Source organism: Pangasianodon hypophthalmus, chromosome 9 (genome assembly GCF_027358585.1).
Source record: "Pangasianodon hypophthalmus isolate fPanHyp1 chromosome 9, fPanHyp1.pri, whole genome shotgun sequence".
Lineage (NCBI taxonomy): Eukaryota > Metazoa > Chordata > Actinopteri > Siluriformes > Pangasiidae > Pangasianodon > Pangasianodon hypophthalmus.
In genome coordinates, this window is record NC_069718.1 from 11,538,356 (window position 1) to 11,557,660 (window position 19,305).

Consider the following 19,305-nt stretch of genomic DNA (forward strand, 5'->3'; position numbering starts at 1 on the left):
TGTCTAACAAAACGCCATTTAAACTTGAGACTAACTACAAAAATTATTATTCTCTATCAGTAAATGGTCCACTAGACAGAGAAAGTCGGTCTCAGTATAACATAACTCTTACAGCTAGTGATGAAGGGACTCCACCTCTCTCCAGCACAACTGTAGTTACTGTTCAAGTTACTGATGTGAATGACAATGCACCGCTCTTTCTAGAGGACACCATTAATGTTTATGTGAAAGAGAACGGTCAAGTCGGAGCGATTATTAAAATTTTGTCTGCATTTGATGCTGACATTTATGAAAATTCACAGATTACTTACTCTCTTGTGGAATACAGTAGTAATCGAATACCTTTATCAACGCTGGTGAATATAAATTCAGTTACAGGAGATATCCACACTTTAAAATCTTTTAACTATGAGGAAATTAAGACATTTCAGTTTAAAGTTCAGGCCACAGACTCTGGTGTTCCTCCACTGAGCAGTAACGTGACTGTGAATGTTTTTATCCTGGATGAGAATGACAACAGTCCCGGGATTCTCGCTCCCTATTCTGATCATGGATCTGTTCACACTGAGAACATTCCCTATTCTGCTGAAGCGGGATATTTTGTGGCCAAGATCAGAGCTGTAGACTCAGATTCTGGATATAATGCCCTGCTTTCTTATCACATCTCTGAACCGAAAGGAAACAACCTCTTCCGGATCGGAACCAGCAGCGGAGAGATCAGGACTAAGAGGAGAATGAGTGACAATGACCTGAAAACTCACCCGCTGGTCATTTTGGTTTCTGATAACGGAGAGCCCTCACTGTCAGCCACTGTGTCTATTGATGTTGTGGTTGTTGAGAGCACAGGTGACATAAAGACTCCGTTCAAACATGCACCGATAAAGGAGGACAGTTTCTCAGATTTAAACATGTATTTGCTGATCGCCATTGTGTCAGTTTCAGTGATATTTTTACTGAGTCTGATCAGTTTAATAGCTGTAAAATGCTGCAGGACAGACAGCAGTTTCAGCAGATACAGCGCCCCAGTGATCACCACACATCCTGATGGAAGCTGGTCTTACTCCAAAGCTACACAGCAGTATGACGTGTGTTTTAGTTCCGACACACTGAAGAGTGACGTAGTGGTTTTCCCTGCACCATTTCCGCCTGGTGATGCTGAACTGATCAGTATAAATGGAGAAGACACGTTTAACAGAACGCAAACACTTCCTAATAAAGATAAGGTAGGAAATATGCTTTATAGTTTTCCAATGTCCATATATCCGACCCAGTCTCACAGAAAAAAAAAGTATATATATATATACTGAGTTCGCATGCATCTTATTTGCTGCCCCTTCTACATGTTGAATATCAACGTTCTAGCACAAGCATAAGTTGCATAGCAACTTTTCACTCGAATTCTCTGTAGGGCACGTGATCAAAACGCGAAAGGTCTGTATATTCTCAGTAGCCTGAAGAATTTACAGCCTCTCCACATTTTGAAGCTATCCACATTTTGAAAGTATACAAGTTACTGTACCGCGTTACTACGTGACTTGCAACCCCGACTGTGTTTGCAGAGAAGAAAAGACACGTGCCATACAGACCATTTCATTGAAAGTTTGACACGTTACAATGCAACATCTGCTCGTGCAGATCAGTTGCATGAGAGCTATTTTTCTGTGAGACTCATTGATATATCTCGTAATTTGAAGTCATGAGTGTGTTTTCTTCGTAGTGCCACTGAAATGGTGAGCATTCTGTCATTGATAGCAATATTCATCATGGTGATTTATACGCCTACATTGCATAAAAATACTTCTTCTTCTTCTTATCATTATTATTATTATTATTATTACATTCCAAATATATTGTGGGTTGTAATTGCTCCAACACCTCCTATAAAGAAGACTAGCTATGTTTGTTGTGCAATTACTGAAAATAAATAAATAATAATAAAATAATAATAATAATATTAATAATAATATTAATAATATTAATAATAATAATAATAATAATAATAATAATAATAATAATAATGATAATAAATATTTATAAATAAATATTATTATTATTTGTAGAAGCAGTAGTAGTAGTAGTAGTAGTAGTAGTAGTGGAGTTATAGGTGATGGTGTAGTATATAATAGACACACTTTTAGAAACACAACTCTTAGAGAGACAGCTCAGGAACGGTTGTAGTTTTGACATTTATCTAAGTGTGTAAGAGTGTATTCTGATAGACTGCATGCTCTTCATGCATTTTTGTCACTGTATTATACTGTACATTACAAATTACATAAGACATTAAAATCAAGACTAAGACGTTAGTCTTGTCAAGTCGAACGGGTCATGTCGAAAATATGATCGGTCAGAATAGGACCATTGCTTACATCAGACACGTGGAGTCGCTGTAGACCGTACAACAAATAAACTGCGTTCGTTTTCTCAAGCTCCTCCTATAATGGGACTAACAGAGAATAACTGGAAACCGTGCTTTGTTCGATGGAGCACAAAATGGTGGCGGGGCACTATGGTTTTTCCTTCCGTAAAATAATGCTGTAAAAAGTATTTGGGAAAATATAGAAACCGGATGTTTGGATGTTTGGAGAATGCTTGGATGTTTTTTTCCTGAACCTGCCTCCACTGCAATGGGTCGTCCTATGCAAAAAGCGACTGTGTGTATTTGGTTTATCGCGCTTTTGTGTTCACTGGAAGTGTGCGCAGCGCAGATATCTTACTCCGTGTCGGAGGAGGTCGATAAAGGAACGTTTGTAGGAAATATCGCAAAGGATTTAAATATAAATGGACAAGAACTTGAGTGGAGAGGACTGCGGATTGTATCTGGACATAATAAGAGGTATTTTGATGTAAATTTGAAGACGGGAGTGTTATTTGTCAATGAGAGGCTAGACAGGGAGGCGCTTTGTGGTGATTCAGATAAATGTGTGATTAATATAGAAGCCATAATGAATAATCCTGTGCATCTTAGTAGAATAGAAATAAATATTTTAGACACAAATGACAATGCACCGTTCTTTCTAGAAGAATCATACTTCGTTAATACCTCTGAATTAGCAGTCATTGGAGAAAGATTTCCGCTACCAGTAGCCAGCGATGCAGATTCACACAGAAATTCTGTTAAAACCTATAAGCTGAGCCCGAATGAACACTTCTCTCTGGATGTACAGAGCGGAGAGGAGCACAGTGTGTCTGCTGAGTTAGTGCTACAGAAAGCATTAGACCGAGAGAAACAGCCTGTAATACAGCTCACACTGACGGCAATAGATGAAGGAAAACCACCTAAATCTGGTACAGTACGTATAACAGTGAATATAGAGGACGTGAACGATAATATTCCTACATTCAGTAAACCACTTTATAAGATCCGTGTGGCTGAAAACATTCCAGTTGGAACTACTATAATTAAACTGGTAGCTACGGATTTAGATGAGGGTCTTAACGGAGAGCTGGTGTATTCTTTAACAGCGGGAGGAAGTTCAAAGATGTTTGATAAATTTGCCATAAACTCCATAACTGGTGAAATTAATACTAAAGAAAAACTGGATCGTGAAGAAAATTCAGCATACGAAATTCGTGCGCAGGCTCGAGACAGAGGTTCTCCCTCCCGTGGCACACACTGTAAAGTGCTTGTTGAAGTTACGGACATTAATGACAATGCACCGGAGATCTCGGTGTCTTCTATGATGAATTCTGTAAAAGAAGATTCAGCGTTAGGAACAGTGATAGCATTAGTTACAGTCACTGACAAAGACAGTGAACAAAATGCAGATACTAAAGTGCACGTTATAGGTCATGTGCCATTTAAACTCAAACCATCCTACAAAAATTACTTTTCCTTAATTCTTGATGGTTCGTTAGACAGAGAGAGTGTGTCAGAATATAACATCACTATCAAAGCTAGTGATGAAGGGACTCCACCTCTCTCCAGCACCGCCGTGATTACTGTACATGTTTCTGATGTAAATGACAACGCGCCACGTTTTCCCGACTCCGTCATTAATGTGCATGTGAAAGAGAACAGTCAGGTTGGAGCTGTTATTTATACAGTATCTGCTTTTGATCCTGATGTTGGTGATAATGCCAAGGTATCATATTCATTGCTAGGAAGCTCTAAAACATTCCCTGTAACATTTGTAATCAACATAAACTCTGACAGTGGAGAAATTTACAGTCTGCAGTCATTTAACTATGAAGAAATGAAAACATTTCAGTTTAAAGTTCAGGCCACAGACTCTGGTGTTCCTCCACTGAGCAGTAACGTGACTGTGAATGTTTTTATCCTGGATGAGAATGACAACAGTCCCGGGATTCTCACTCCCTATTCTGATCATGGATCTGTTCACACTGAGAACATTCCCTATTCTGCTGAAGCGGGATATTTTGTGGCCAAGATCAGAGCTGTAGACTCAGATTCTGGATATAATGCCCTGCTTTCTTATCACATCTCTGAACCTAAAGGAAACAACCTTTTCCGGATCGGAACCAGCAGTGGAGAGATCAGGACTAAGAGGAGAATGAGTGACAATGACCTGAAAACTCACCCGCTGGTCATTTTGGTTTCTGATAACGGAGAGCCCTCACTGTCAGCCACTGTGTCTATTGATGTTGTGGTTGTTGAGAGCACAGGTGACATAAAGACTCAGTTCAAACATGCACCGATAAAGGAGGACAGTTTCTCAGATTTAAACATGTATTTGCTGATCGCCATTGTGTCAGTTTCAGTGATATTTTTACTGAGTCTGATCAGTTTAATAGCTGTAAAATGCTGCAGGACAGACAGCAGTTTCAGCAGATACAGCGCCCCAGTGATCACCACACATCCTGATGGAAGCTGGTCTTACTCCAAAGCTACACAGCAGTATGACGTGTGTTTTAGTTCTGATACACTGAAGAGTGACGTAATGGTTTTCCCTGCACCATTTCCGCCTGTAGATGCTGATCTAATTAGTATAAATGAAGGGGACGATTTTAACCGAACACAGACACTTCCTAATAAAGAGAAGGTAAGATTAATTTATTTTACTAATTGTTAAACTGTGGGATTTGTTTTGCTCTGTCCTTGGTGCTGAAACAATATCGTGTCAGGAAAACACCACGCTTACATGCTTACACCATCAATATGCCTAGACATTTCTAAAAACACTGTTCAGCATAATGACTATGTTTTTGTGGTCTTCGTAATTTTTACAATCTGAGATTTTTTTCTTTCAGTTTAAATCCCTGTTTGTCATTTGCGTTCTTTTTAACTTTCACATCTTTGCACCATGATTTCTTTACTGCTTAATTTCTCAAATTTGCCATTTTGATTAATCAAGAGTCAGAAGAAGGAGAATACTAACAAAAAATAAATAATAAAATTATTTATTGTATATATTGTTATATGTTTATGTATTGGGTATAATGTAATGGGATAAAAAAACCCTCTGGTTAGTTGTTTTATATAACCATTAGCTTTATCTAAGCGATACACAATAATTTGTATCAGTAACTGGTTTGCTGCATCATCGATAAAGGTACAAGCTTATCCTAATAAATCGATATTAAAACCAGAGAGAGAGAGAGAGAGAGAGAGAGAGAGAGAAATCACAGCAGTAATTGTATCTACAATGAGTTGCAATGTTCCCCTCATGTTAGGTTAATAGGTATATAAAATAACCCTTCATTATAGATCAACACTATCCACATTCTGAGAAAAACGCGGAACAATTTTGTTGGCATCCAAAAATGGTTAATGGTGTAATAGTAATCAAAATTAATGATACCAATCAAAAGTGATTATTTAACACTGGTCATTTTATTGTGAATATAGCAAAACGGGCTCTTGGCGTCGCTATAGACCGTGCAAACAACAATCCGCCTTGTTATAAGGCTCCTCCTATTGAATGGTTAACCGAGAAGCATAAAGGAACAGCGTGCTTTGTTCCTGGAAGCACGAAATGGTGGACTTACACTGCAGGGCTGTCTCCATGTGAGACTCATAGTACACGGAGTATTGTTCTAGAAATTCTACGAGATTGTTTGGATGCCTTACTTTCTGAGACTGACTTCGCTGCAATGGGCTTCCCTGTCCAAAAAGACACGGTGTGGATTTGGATCATTGCGTTATTGTGTTTATCGGGCTTCTGCGCGGCGCAGATCTCTTACTCCGTGTCAGAGGAGGTTGAAAAAGGAACATTTGTTGGAAATATCGCGAAGGATTTAAACGTAAACGTGCTTGAACTCGAGTCGCGGGGACTGCGGATTGTATCGACACACAATAAGAGGTATTTTGATGTAAATCTGAAGACGGGAGTGCTATTTGTCAGCGAGAGAATAGACAGGGAGGAGATATGTAGTAATGTACCAAAGTGTTTAGTAAATATAGAAGCCATCTTAAATAATCCTCTGCATCTCCACAGAATAGAGGTGATCATTTTAGATATAAATGACAATGCACCGTTTTTCCATAAAATGTCATTCGATATTAATATCACTGAGTTAGCGTATACTGGGGAAAAATTCCCATTACCAGTAGCCAAAGATGCAGATACAGGGACTAACACGGTGAAAAGTTACAAGCTGAGCCAGAATGAACATTTTTCCCTGGATGTACAGAGCGGAGAGCAGACCGTTTCTGCTGAGTTAGTGCTGCAGAAAGCTTTAGACAGAGAGAAACAGCCTGTGATCCGCTTAACTCTGACGGCTATAGACGGAGGAAAACCTCCCCGATCTGGAACGGCAATCATTGTTATCAAAGTCGTGGATGTGAATGATAACACTCCTACATTTAGCAAACAGCTTTATAAGGTTCGTGTTTCAGAAAATACTCCAGTTGGGACCACACTGATAAAACTTGAGGCTACAGATTTAGATGAGGGTGTAAATGGTGAAATTGTGTATTCTCTGATAGAGAGAGATAGTTCAACATCAACTGGTTTATTCACAATAGACCAAGACAGTGGTGAAATTACAGTCCAGGGCAATTTAGATTATGAAGAAAATCCTGCTTTTGAAATCCGTGCACAAGCCAGTGATCGCGGCCATTCTCCACGGAGCACGCACTGTAAAGTCCTGGTGGAGGTCATTGACGTTAATGATAATACACCAGTAATTTCACTAACATCTCTTATGAATACAGTAAGAGAGGATTCTGCTTCAGGATCAGTAATTGCTTTAGTGACTGTCACAGATCTAGACAACGGGAAAAACGGTGCCGCTAAAGTACATATATCGGGTTCTGAAAAGTTTAAGCTGAAATCGTCATATAAAAATTATTATTCCTTAGTTGTCGATGGTTCGTTAGACAGAGAAAGTGTGTCACAATATAATATCACTATTACAGCTACTGATGAAGGGACTCCACCTCTGTCCAGCACCACCGTCATTACTGTACACATTTCTGATGTAAATGACAACGCGCCACGATTTCAAGACACCATAATTAATGTGCATGTGAAAGAGAACAGTCAGGTTGGAGCTGTTATTTATACAGTATCTGCTTTTGATCCTGATGTTGGTGATAATGCCAGGATTTCTTATTCATTGCTAGAAAGCTCGAAAAGTATTCCTCTGTCATCCATGTTAAACATAAACTCTGACAGTGGAGATATTTACAGTATGCAGTCATTTAACTATGAGGAAATTAAGACATTTCAGTTTAAAGTTCAGGCCACAGACTCTGGTGTTCCTCCACTGAGCAGTAACGTGACTGTGAATGTTTTTATCCTGGATGAGAATGACAACAGTCCCGGGATTCTCGCTCCCTATTCTGATCATGGATCTGTTCACACTGAGAACATTCCCTATTCTGCTGAAGTGGGATATTTTGTGGCCAAGATCAGAGCTGTAGACTCAGATTCTGGATATAATGCCCTGCTTTCTTATCACATCTCTGAACCTAAAGGAAACAACCTCTTCCGGATCGGAACCAGCAGTGGAGAGATCAGGACTAAGAGGAGAATGAGTGACAATGACCTGAAAACTCACCCGCTGGTCATTTTGGTTTCTGATAACGGAGAGCCCTCACTGTCAGCCACTGTGTCTATTGATGTTGTGGTTGTTGAGAGCACGGGTGACATAAAGACTCCGTTCAAACATGCACCGATAAAGGAGGACAGTTTCTCAGATTTAAACATGTATTTGCTGATCGCCATTGTGTCAGTTTCAGTGATATTTTTACTGAGTCTGATCAGTTTAATAGCTGTAAAATGCTGCAGGACAGACAGCAGTTTCAGCAGATACAGCGCCCCAGTAATCACCACACATCCTGATGGAAGCTGGTCTTACTCCAAAGCTACACAGCAGTATGATGTGTGTTTTAGTTCTGATACACTAAAGAGTGACGTAATGGTTTTCCCTGCACCATTTCCGCCTGCAGATACGGAACTGATAAGTATAACTGACGGTGATCTCTTAAACAGCACTCAGACACTTCCTAATAAAGATAAGGTAAGGCTAATATTTTGCTTCACCGTGGTCATTAACTTTTTGTCTGTGTGTTGCTCAATTATGATGCAATATTTGCAATTAGTTACACGCCTTTGTTTTGTATGTTTTCACACATACACACACACACACACGCGCGCGCACACACACAAACGCTTTTATGGTTTGTAATAGCCTAATTAGTCAGTTTTAGTTTGACTGCTTCCTGTTTCGAGATGAGGAAAATTTAATAATTCTCTTAACTTTTATGTTTGTTTTCTATAAGATTTTTTTTAGCAATTAAGAATATATAATAAATTAATTAAAGACATTCTTTATAATCAATAATTAATGAAAGGCATATTCACATATACCTGAGATTTTAGAGATTCTGTGTCTTAACAGGACTTATAATTTAAATAATAATAATAATAATAATAATAATAATAATAATAATAATAATAACATTAACATACGAGAGAGAGCCTTTTCGTGGGGTTAAAAAATAGCTTCAGTAATTAGAAATTCAGTCATTTGACACTGGCAAAGTGTGTCATTCATGAACTCAAAATGTACTCTATAGTTTTCTTCTAATACGGACGGAGGGGTGTTGGGAGTGCTTTTTTTGTGTGTGTGTACGTCTAATACAAGTTATTTTTACTGGATTTTTTGATGGTCGAATAATAATCCCACCCGGTAGCTTTATGCAATCTCCACTACTGGCTAGTTACAGATGTGTTCCTCGACACTGTATTTCCTTATTTTAGTTTAATAATTGATTATATTTGTTGTCAACACTGCTGTATTTTGTAAATATTACTCATCTCTGTTTCTTACGTATTCCGTGATGTCCACATGGTGTCACTATCAGTCTGTTCTTAGCTTTTTCTCTGTTTGGCGAGACTCCTCTTCGTCAGGAGGCAGGGCGTACCGGCTCGCGCACGGCTATTGTTTGGCAGACATAATAGCAGCTGGGATTTTCCGCTGCGGGACGCTGGATTAAATCACACAATCATACTCTAGGATTTTAATGTTGTCCGGAAAAGGTCTTGATAGTAGGACATGGCTGAAATTGTCGAGCACGGATATCTATTGTGGATCATTTTCACTTGGCTTTGTGGTCTTTCCAACACTGCGAATGGGCAGATTTCATATTCCATAATGGAGGAGAGTAGTCCGGGGACTACAGTGGGGAATTTAGCAAAAGACTTGAATCTCAATGTGCAAGACGTGGAGCACCGTGGGTTTCAGATTATTTCCGGACCAAATGCAAGGTATTTTGAATTAAACGTGAAGACTGGAGTCCTCCATGTTAAAGAAAGAATAGACCGAGAGGAGCTATGCGGACGCAGTACGAAATGCACTTTGGAATTAGAGGCTATTGTTCATTCGCCATTAAATATGTACAGGTTTGAGGTTAATGTATTAGACGCAAATGATAATGCACCTACATTTCGCTCTGTGAAAACTAAAATGAACATTTCCGAATCAGCTTTCCCTGGAGATAGATTTGCTTTACCAAGTGCGTTTGATTCAGACGTTGGCAGTAACTCGATAAAAAGCTACAGGCTTAGCCAGAATGAGCACTTCTCTATTGATGTACACAGCGGAGAGCAAAGTGTATCTGCTGAATTAGTGCTACAGAAAGCTTTAGATAGAGAAAAACAGCCTGTGATACAGCTTATACTGACTGCTGTGGACGGAGGAAAACCGCCCAGATCTGGTACATTAAATTTAAACGTAAATGTCCTTGATGTAAATGATAATAATCCCATTTGCGGAAAAACACTATATAAAGCTCAAATACCAGAAGATTCACAATCCGGTACATCTGTTATTACAGTTTTTGCAAATGACGCAGATGACGGACTGAATGGAGAAATCGTTTATTCATTCGTTAATCATGACAATGACAGAATTATTGATTCATTCGCCATCAATTCTGATAGCGGTGAAATAACAGTGAAGGGACAGCTGGATCACGAGCAAAACAGTGCAGTTGAAATTCGAGTCCAGGCAAGAGACAAAGGAACAAATCCGAGGTCAGCGTTTTGTAAAATACTAGTTGAAATACTCGATGTTAATGACAATGCTCCGGAAATATCTGTAACGTCACTAGTTAACGTTCTTAAAGAAGATTCGCCAGATGGGACAATGGTCGGTTTAATAGCTGTAAAAGATAAGGATTCAAGTAAGAATGGTGTCGCATCTTTAAATCTACAAGGCGTTTTACCATTTGTTCTGCAGAACACGTATAAAAACAGATATTCCTTAACTGTGAAAGGACATCTAGACAGAGAGAGTGTTTCACAATATAACATAACTCTCATAGCTACTGATGAAGGGACTCCACCTCTGTCCAGCACCGCCGTCATTACTGTACATGTTTCTGATGTGAATGACAACGCACCACGTTTTTCAGACTCCGTCATTAATGTATATGTAAAAGAGAACAGTCAGGTTGGAGCTTTTATTTATACAGTATCTGCTTTTGATCCTGATGTTGGTGATAATGCCAGGATTTCTTATTCGTTACTGGAAAGCTCAAAAAGTATTCCTTTATCATCCATGATAAACATAAACTCTGACAGTGGAGATATTTACAGTCTGCAGTCATTTAACTATGAAGAAATGAAAACATTTCAGTTTAAAGTTCAGGCCACAGACTCTGGTGTTCCTCCACTGAGCAGTAACGTGACTGTGAATGTTTTTATCCTGGATGAGAATGACAACAGTCCCGGGATTCTCGCTCCCTATTCTGATCATGGATCTGTTCACACTGAGAACATTCCCTATTCTGCTGAAGCAGGCTACTTTGTGGCCAAGATCAGAGCTGTAGACTCAGATTCTGGATATAATGCCCTGCTTTCTTATCACATCTCTGAACCTAAAGGAAACAACCTCTTCCGGATCGGAACCAGCAGTGGAGAGATCAGGACTAAGAGGAGAATGAGTGACAATGACCTGAAAACTCACCCGCTGGTCATTTTGGTTTCTGATAACGGAGAGCCCTCACTGTCAGCCACTGTGTCTATTGATGTTGTGGTTGTTGAGAGCACAGGTGACATAAAGACTCCGTTCAAACATGCACCGATAAAGGAGGGCAGTTTCTCAGATTTAAACATGTATTTGCTGATCGCCATTGTGTCAGTTTCAGTGATATTTTTACTGAGTCTGATCAGTTTAATAGCTGTAAAATGCTGCAGGACAGACAGCAGTTTCAGCAGATACAGCGCCCCAGTGATCACCACACATCCTGATGGAAGCTGGTCTTACTCCAAAGCAACTCAACAGTATGACGTATGTTTTAGTTCCGACACACTAAAGAGTGACGTAGTGGTTTTCCCTGCACCATTTCCTCCTGCAGATGCTGAATTGATCAGTATAAATGGAGAAGACACTTTAAACAAAACACAAACACTTCCTAATAAAGAGAAGGTAAGATCTGTAACAATAAATCTTTTGTAGTATATTTTTCATACTTTATTTACATCTAAAACCTAGCAATTCCCATTCATTTATCTTACATTCAGTTTCCTGGACTAATGCTGCAGGTCTTACTGTCCATGGTTCTGAAAAGAATGATCTCTATTTCTACCCACTTCATGTTCTGTATCTTTGACTGTCTTCCTTAGTTGGTGCAAGCAACCTATACAGTGCTTTTATCATAGTTCCCCTTCTAAGCATCTGGAAGATTGTGTCTTTGGAGCAATGTAATTTTATAGGTTTGGAAGACAAATGAAACATAAAAAAACATTTTTAATCAAAATCTATACTTTAAGAAATATTATTTTGTATATTTTTCCAAAAAAACTGGCTATTGTCTTATTTAGGCTATTTTCTGAACTTACTTTGACTATTTCACCTCAAAGATGTTGGGAAAAGAGCCAGTGTAATAAACACAGCGATATAAAATCAGGCCCTCTAATGATGATCTGAAGATGTCTTGCTAGCGAAGTATGCAATGAATGTTATGCTTTGATCAGGTTTCTTAAGCCTAATCAATTCAGTCTGTAACCACAATGCACCTGCGCCTCAAATCATCACAACAAAGAAGAGTATTTAAAAGCTTTGTACAGGTGAGTGCTGAAAAATGCTAAAAATATTTAAATGGCCTGATATAAATAAGGGAAATGTAACCTGCACAACAGAACTCATTGAATTAATTAGAGATTGTTTCCCTGTGTTATTGTGTGTTTGTTTTTTTTTTTTTTTTTTTTTTTTTCCATACGTAAGTTATAAATGTAGAAATGGAAGGGGTGCTTGTTTACCTGTCAGCACAGGAACATATTAAGTTATTATTATTTTAAATGAGATAATATAGAGCGGAAAACAGAGTTATTAAGGAATCTTAAAAGAGGTAATTATGTAAATAAAACTTTTTCTTATAATCTGTAAAAGTTTGCTCTTTTTATATAAAAATAAAGGAATATAATTATTAGACATAGAATGACTACTTGCTGGGCGGGACTAAAAAGTCTGTCAGCCGTTAAGCAAAGAGTGAAAGCTATTATAACAATAGATTAGTTTTCATAGTCATATTTCTAGTTTGTGTAACTTATTTATTGCATATTAAATTAAATGCAGATTTAAAGCCTAAGTACCCTTTACTTTAAAGCAACTGATGTGTTGTTGTCTTTCAATAGAGTTGGAATTGAATTGTTAAATACTCGGAATATTTAAATGCACTTTTGCACTTTTCTCACTTTTCCCCTCTTGGGGTAACGTGCAGTTGTCAGAACTTGATATACTAGAAATGGCGAAATTTCTCCAAATGAAGGGTTTCGCTGTCTACCACATATTCACCATATTACTATTATTATTATTATTATTATTATTATTATTAGTTTATTTTTGCAATACAATCGTTGGATTTGTTTTCATCACTGTGTTACGCACTGATGACAGTGGCACCACTTCTCCACGTGGTGTCTCTAGCTACCTGCAGTTGGATGGTTATATATATATTTTTTCGGAGGCTCCTCCCTTCAGGCTAGGTCCCTCCTCCACACAGAGGGCTTTGTTCCGGAGATGCGACGAACCTTGGATTATAGTTTCCCTCTTAGTAATTTATATTTCGTCGCATTCCAGATCGGTGTTGCTTATGTTTTCCAAAGATATCTGTGGCACTTCGGATTATGGCGGCACTGAAGGGGAATAACTGTGTCATTCTGTGGGTGTTTGGCGTTTCATTGTGTTGGAGTTGGACTATAGTGGACGGGCAGATTGCATACGTTGTTTTGGAGGAGGCGAGCCCAGGAACAGAAATCGGAAATCTAGCAAAGGATTTAAATCTAAATGTGCAAGACCTCGGACATCGAGGATTTGAAATCGTTCCGGGACCAAATAAGAGGTATTTTGGCGTTAATTTAAAGACGGGGATTTTACACGTTAAAGAAAGAATAGACCGAGAGGAGCTCTGCAACCGAGACGCAAAATGTTCACTGGAATTAGAGGCGATTGTTAACTCTCCGTTAAACATGTATCGGTTTGAAGTTAACGTCGTAGATATTAACGACAATACGCCAACATTTCCGGTGTCTAAAACAGGACTGAATATTTCAGAATCAGCATTTCCAGGTGAGAGGTTTCCATTACCAAGTGCGTCTGATGCAGATGTGGGCAGTCACGCAGTAAAGAGTTACAAGCTTAGCCAAAATGAACACTTTTCTCTAGATGTCCAGAGCAATGGAGAGCATAGAGTGTCTGCTGAATTAGTTTTACAGAAAGCTTTAGACCGAGAGAAACAGCCTGTGATTCAGCTCATACTGACTGCTGTAGATGGAGGAAAACCTCCGAGATCCGGCACTTTGCAGATAATCATAAGTGTTGAGGATGTAAATGATAATGTTCCAGTCTTTAGTAAGGCTCTTTACAAAGCCCGTGTCACCGAAAACTCTCCACGTGGTACATCGGTTATTTCGGTTCATGCTACTGATATAGACGAGGGCAAAAACGGAGAGATCGTGTATTCTTTCGTCAATCAAAACAATGATAAGCATGTTCAGGCATTTTCGATTGAGCCAGATACTGGGCTGATTACAGTACAGGGTGTTGTCGATTTTGAGAAAGAAAACGCAGTTGAAATTCGTGTTCAGGCTAAAGATAAAGGAGATAAACCACGAGCAGCATTATGTAAAGTTTTAGTAGAAATCGTTGACATTAACGATAATGTTCCAGAGATCTCCGTTAATTCGTTGGTTAACATGATTAAAGAGGACGCTCCCGCTGGTACGATGGTTGGTTTGATAACAGTGAAAGATAGCGATGCTGGTAAAAATGGTGCTGTAAATCTTAAAATTCACAATTCTGTACCGTTTAAAATCCAGCACACTTACAAAAATAAATATTCTATAGTAGTGGATGGCTCACTAGATAGAGAGAGCGTGTCTCAATATAACATAACTCTCATAGCTACTGATGAAGGGACTCCACCTCTGTCCAGCACCTCTGTCATTACTGTACACATTTCTGATGTAAATGACAACGCGCCACGATTTCAAGACACCATAATTAATGTTCATGTGAAAGAAAACAGTCAGGTTGGAGCTGTTATTTATACAGTATCTGCTTTTGATCCTGATGTTGGTGATAATGCCAGGATTTCTTATTCATTACTGGAAAGCTCGAAAAGTATTCCTCTGTCATCCATGATAAACATAAACTCTGACAGTGGAGATATTTACAGTCTGCAGTCATTTAACTATGAGGAAATGAAAACATTTCAGTTTAAAGTTCAGGCCACAGACTCTGGTGTTCCTCCACTGAGCAGTAACGTGACTGTGAATGTTTTTATCCTGGATGAGAATGACAACAGTCCCGGGATTCTCGCTCCCTATTCTGATCATGGATCTGTTCACACTGAGAACATTCCCTATTCTGCTGAAGCGGGATATTTTGTGGCCAAGATCAGAGCTGTAGACTCAGATTCTGGATATAATGCCCTGCTTTCTTATCACATCTCTGAACCTAAAGGAAACAACCTCTTCCGGATCGGAACCAGCAGTGGAGAGATCAGGACTAAGAGGAGAATGAGTGACAATGACCTGAAAACTCACCCGCTGGTCATTTTGGTTTCTGATAACGGAGAGCCCTCACTGTCAGCCACTGTGTCTATTGATGTTGTGGTTGTTGAGAGCACAGGTGACATAAAGACTCAGTTCAAACATGCACCGATAAAGGAGGACAGTTTCTCAGATTTAAACATGTATTTGCTGATCGCCATTGTGTCAGTTTCAGTGATATTTTTACTGAGTCTGATCAGTTTAATAGCTGTAAAATGCTGCAGGACAGACAGCAGTTTCAGCAGATACAGCGCCCCAGTGATCACCACACATCCTGATGGAAGCTGGTCTTACTCCAAAGCTACACAGCAGTATGATGTGTGTTTTAGCTCGGACACACTGAAGAGTGACGTCATGGTTTTCCCTGCACCATTTCCACCTGCAGATGCTGAATTGATCAGTATAAATGGAGAAGACACTTTTAATAGAACACAAACACTCCCTAATAAAGATAAGGTAAGGCTAATATTTTACTTCACCGTGGTCATTAACTTTTTGTCTGTGTGTTGCTCAATTATGATGCAATATTTGCAATTAGTTACAGGCCTATGTTTTGTATGTTTTCACACACACACGCGCGCGCGCACACACAAACACACAAACGTTTTTCTGGGTTGTAACAGCCTAATTAGTCAGTTTTAGTTTGATTGCTTTCTGTTTCGAGATGAGGAAAATTTAATAATTCTCTTAATTTTTATGTTTGTTTTCTATAATAATTTTTTAGCAATTAAGAATATATAATTAATTAATTAAAGACATTCTTTATAATCAATAATTAATGAAAGGCATATTCACATATACCTGAGATTTTAGAGATTCCGTGTCTTAATAGGACTTATAATTTAAATAATAATAATAATAATAATAATAATAATAATAATAATAATAATAATAAAAATAATAATAATATTAACATACGAGATAGAGCCTTTTCGTGGGGTTAAAAAACAACTTCAGTAATTAGAAATTCAGTCATTTGACACAACACATTTGGCAAAGTGTGTCATTCATGAACTCAAAATGTACTCTATAGTTCTCTGCTAATACTTATTTTTACTGGATTTTTTGATGGTCGAATAATAATCCCACCCGGTAGCTTTATGCAATCTCCACTACTGGCTAGTTACAGATGTGTTGCTCGGCACTGTATTTCCTTATTTTAGTTTAATAATTGATTATATTTGTTGTCAACACTGCTGTATTTTGTAAATATTACTCATCTCTGTTTCTTACGTATTCCGTGATGTCCACATGGTGTCACTCTCAGTCTGTTCTTAGCTTTTTCTCTGTTTGGCGAGACTCCTCTTCGTCAGGAGGCAGGGCGTACCGGCTCGCGCACGGCTATTGTTTGGCAGACATAATAGCAGCTGGGCTTTTCCGCTGCGGGACGCTGGATTAAATCACACAATCATACTCTAGGATTTTAATGTTGTCCGGAAAAGGTCTTGATAGTAGGACATGGCTGAAATTGTCGAGTACGGATATCTACTGTGGATCATTTTCACTTGGCTTTGTTGTCTTTCCAACACTGCGAATGGGCAGATTTCATATTCCATAATGGAGGAGAGTAGTCCGGGGACTACAGTGGGGAATTTAGCAAAAGACTTGAATCTCAATGTGCAAGACTTGGAGCACCGTGGGTTTCAGATTATTTCCGGACCAAATGCAAGGTATTTTGATTTAAATGTGAAGACTGGAGTCCTACATGTTAAAGAAAGAATAGACAGAGAGGAGCTATGCGGACGCAGTACGAAATGCACTTTTGAATTGGAGGCTGTAATTAATTCACCTTTAAACATGTATCGGTTTGAGCTTAATGTATTAGACGCAAATGATCACGCACCCATGTTTCGCACGTCAAAAACAGAACTAAATATTTCTGAATCGGCTTCTCTTGGAGACAGGTTTGCTTTACAGCGTGCATTTGATTCAGACGTTGGCAGTAACTCGATAAAAAGCTACAGGCTTAGCCAGAATGAGCACTTCTCTATTGATGTACACAGCGGAGAGCAAAGTGTATCTGCTGAATTAGTGCTACAGAAAGCTTTAGATAGAGAAAAACAGCCTGTGATACAGCTTATACTAACTGCTGTGGACGGAGGAAAACCTCCCAGATCTGGTACATTAAACCTAAAAATAAATGTCCTTGATGTGAACGATAACACTCCCGTTTGTGGAAAATCGCTTTACAAAGCTCAAATACCAGAAGATTCACAATCCGGTACATCTGTTATTACAGTTAATGCAAATGACGCAGATGACGGACTGAATGGAGAAATCGTTTATTCATTCGTTAATCATGACAATGACAGAATTATTGATTCATTCGCCATCAATTCTGATAGCGGTGAAATAACAGTGAAGGGACAGCTGGATCACGAGCAAAACAGTGCAGTTGAAATTCGAGTCCAGGCAAGAGACAAAGGAACAAATCCGAGGTCAGCGTTTTGTAAAATACTAGTTGAAATACTCGATGTTAATGACAATGCTCCGGAAATATCTGTAACGTCACTAGTTAACGTTCTTAAAGAAGATTCGCCAGATGGGACAATGGTCGGTTTAATAGCTGTAAAAGATAAGGATTCAAGTAAGAATGGTGTCGCATCTTTAAATCTACAAGGCGTTTTACCATTTGTTCTGCAGAACACATATAAAAATAGATATTCCTTAACTGTGAAAGGACATCTAGACAGAGAGAGTGTTTCACAATATAACATAACTCTCACAGCTACTGATGAAGGGACTCCACCTCTGTCCAGCACCGCCGTCATTACTGTACACATTTCTGATGTGAATGACAACGCACCACGTTTTTCAGACTCCGTCATTAATGTGTACATAAAAGAGAACAGTCAGGTTGGAGCTGTTATTTATACAGTATCTGCTTTTGATCCTGATGTTGCAGACAATGCTAGAATATCATATTCATTGCTAGAAGGTTATAAAAATGTTCCTCCATCATCTATGGTTAACATAAACTCTGACAGTGGAGATATTTACAGTATGCAGTCATTTAACTATGAAGAAATGAAAACATTTCAGTTTAAAGTTCAGGCCACAGACTCTGGTGTTCCTCCACTGAGCAGTAACGTGACTGTGAATGTTTTTATCCTGGATGAGAATGACAACAGTCCCGGGATTCTCGCTCCCTATTCTGATCATGGATCTGTTCACACTGAGAACATTCCCTATTCTGCTGAAGCAGGATATTTTGTGGCCAAGATCAGAGCTGTAGACTCAGATTCTGGATATAATGCCCTGCTTTCTTATCACATCTCTGAACCTAAAGGAAACAACCTCTTCCGGATCGGAACCAGCAGTGGAGAGATCAGGACTAAGAGGAGAATGAGTGACAATGACCTGAAAACTCACCCGCTGGTCATTTTGGTTTCTGATAACGGAGAGCCCTCACTGTCAGCCACTGTGTCTATTGATGTTGTGGTTGTTGAGAGCACAGGTGACATAAAGACTCAGTTCAAACATGCACCGATAAAGGAGGACAGTTTCTCAGATTTAAACATGTATTTGCTGATCGCCATTGTGTCAGTTTCAGTGATATTTTTACTGAGTCTGATCAGTTTAATAGCTGTAAAATGCTGCAGGACAGACAGCAGTTTCAGCAGATACAGCGCCCCAGTGATCACCACACATCCTGATGGAAGCTGGTCTTACTCCAAAGCAACTCAACAGTATGACGTATGTTTTAGTTCCGACACACTAAAGAGTGACGTAGTGGTTTTCCCTGCACCATTTCCGCCTGCAGATGCTGAATTGATCAGTATAAATGGAGAAGACACTTTAAACAAAACACAAACACTTCCAAATAAAGAGAAGGTAA

The 19,305-nt window shown here is 38.9% G+C and overlaps 1 protein-coding gene across 7 annotated transcripts in view; it reads left to right on the top strand.

The window, feature by feature from the left end:
• LOC113529863 (protocadherin alpha-C2) overlaps positions 1-19,305 on the top strand; it is a 102,967-nt gene that overhangs the window by 35,135 nt on the left and 48,527 nt on the right. The window contains exon 1 of one of the 7 annotated variants that reach the window (XM_053236871.1): positions 2,099-5,003. The exons of 2 other annotated variants lie outside the window; for them this stretch is intronic. In XM_053236871.1, coding sequence (XP_053092846.1) covers positions 2,589-5,003 — 2,415 coding nt within the window. In that variant the 5' untranslated portion in view covers positions 2,099-2,588. 4 more of the 7 variants (XM_053236879.1, XM_053236877.1, XM_053236872.1 and 1 more) reach the window with 4 other exon arrangements.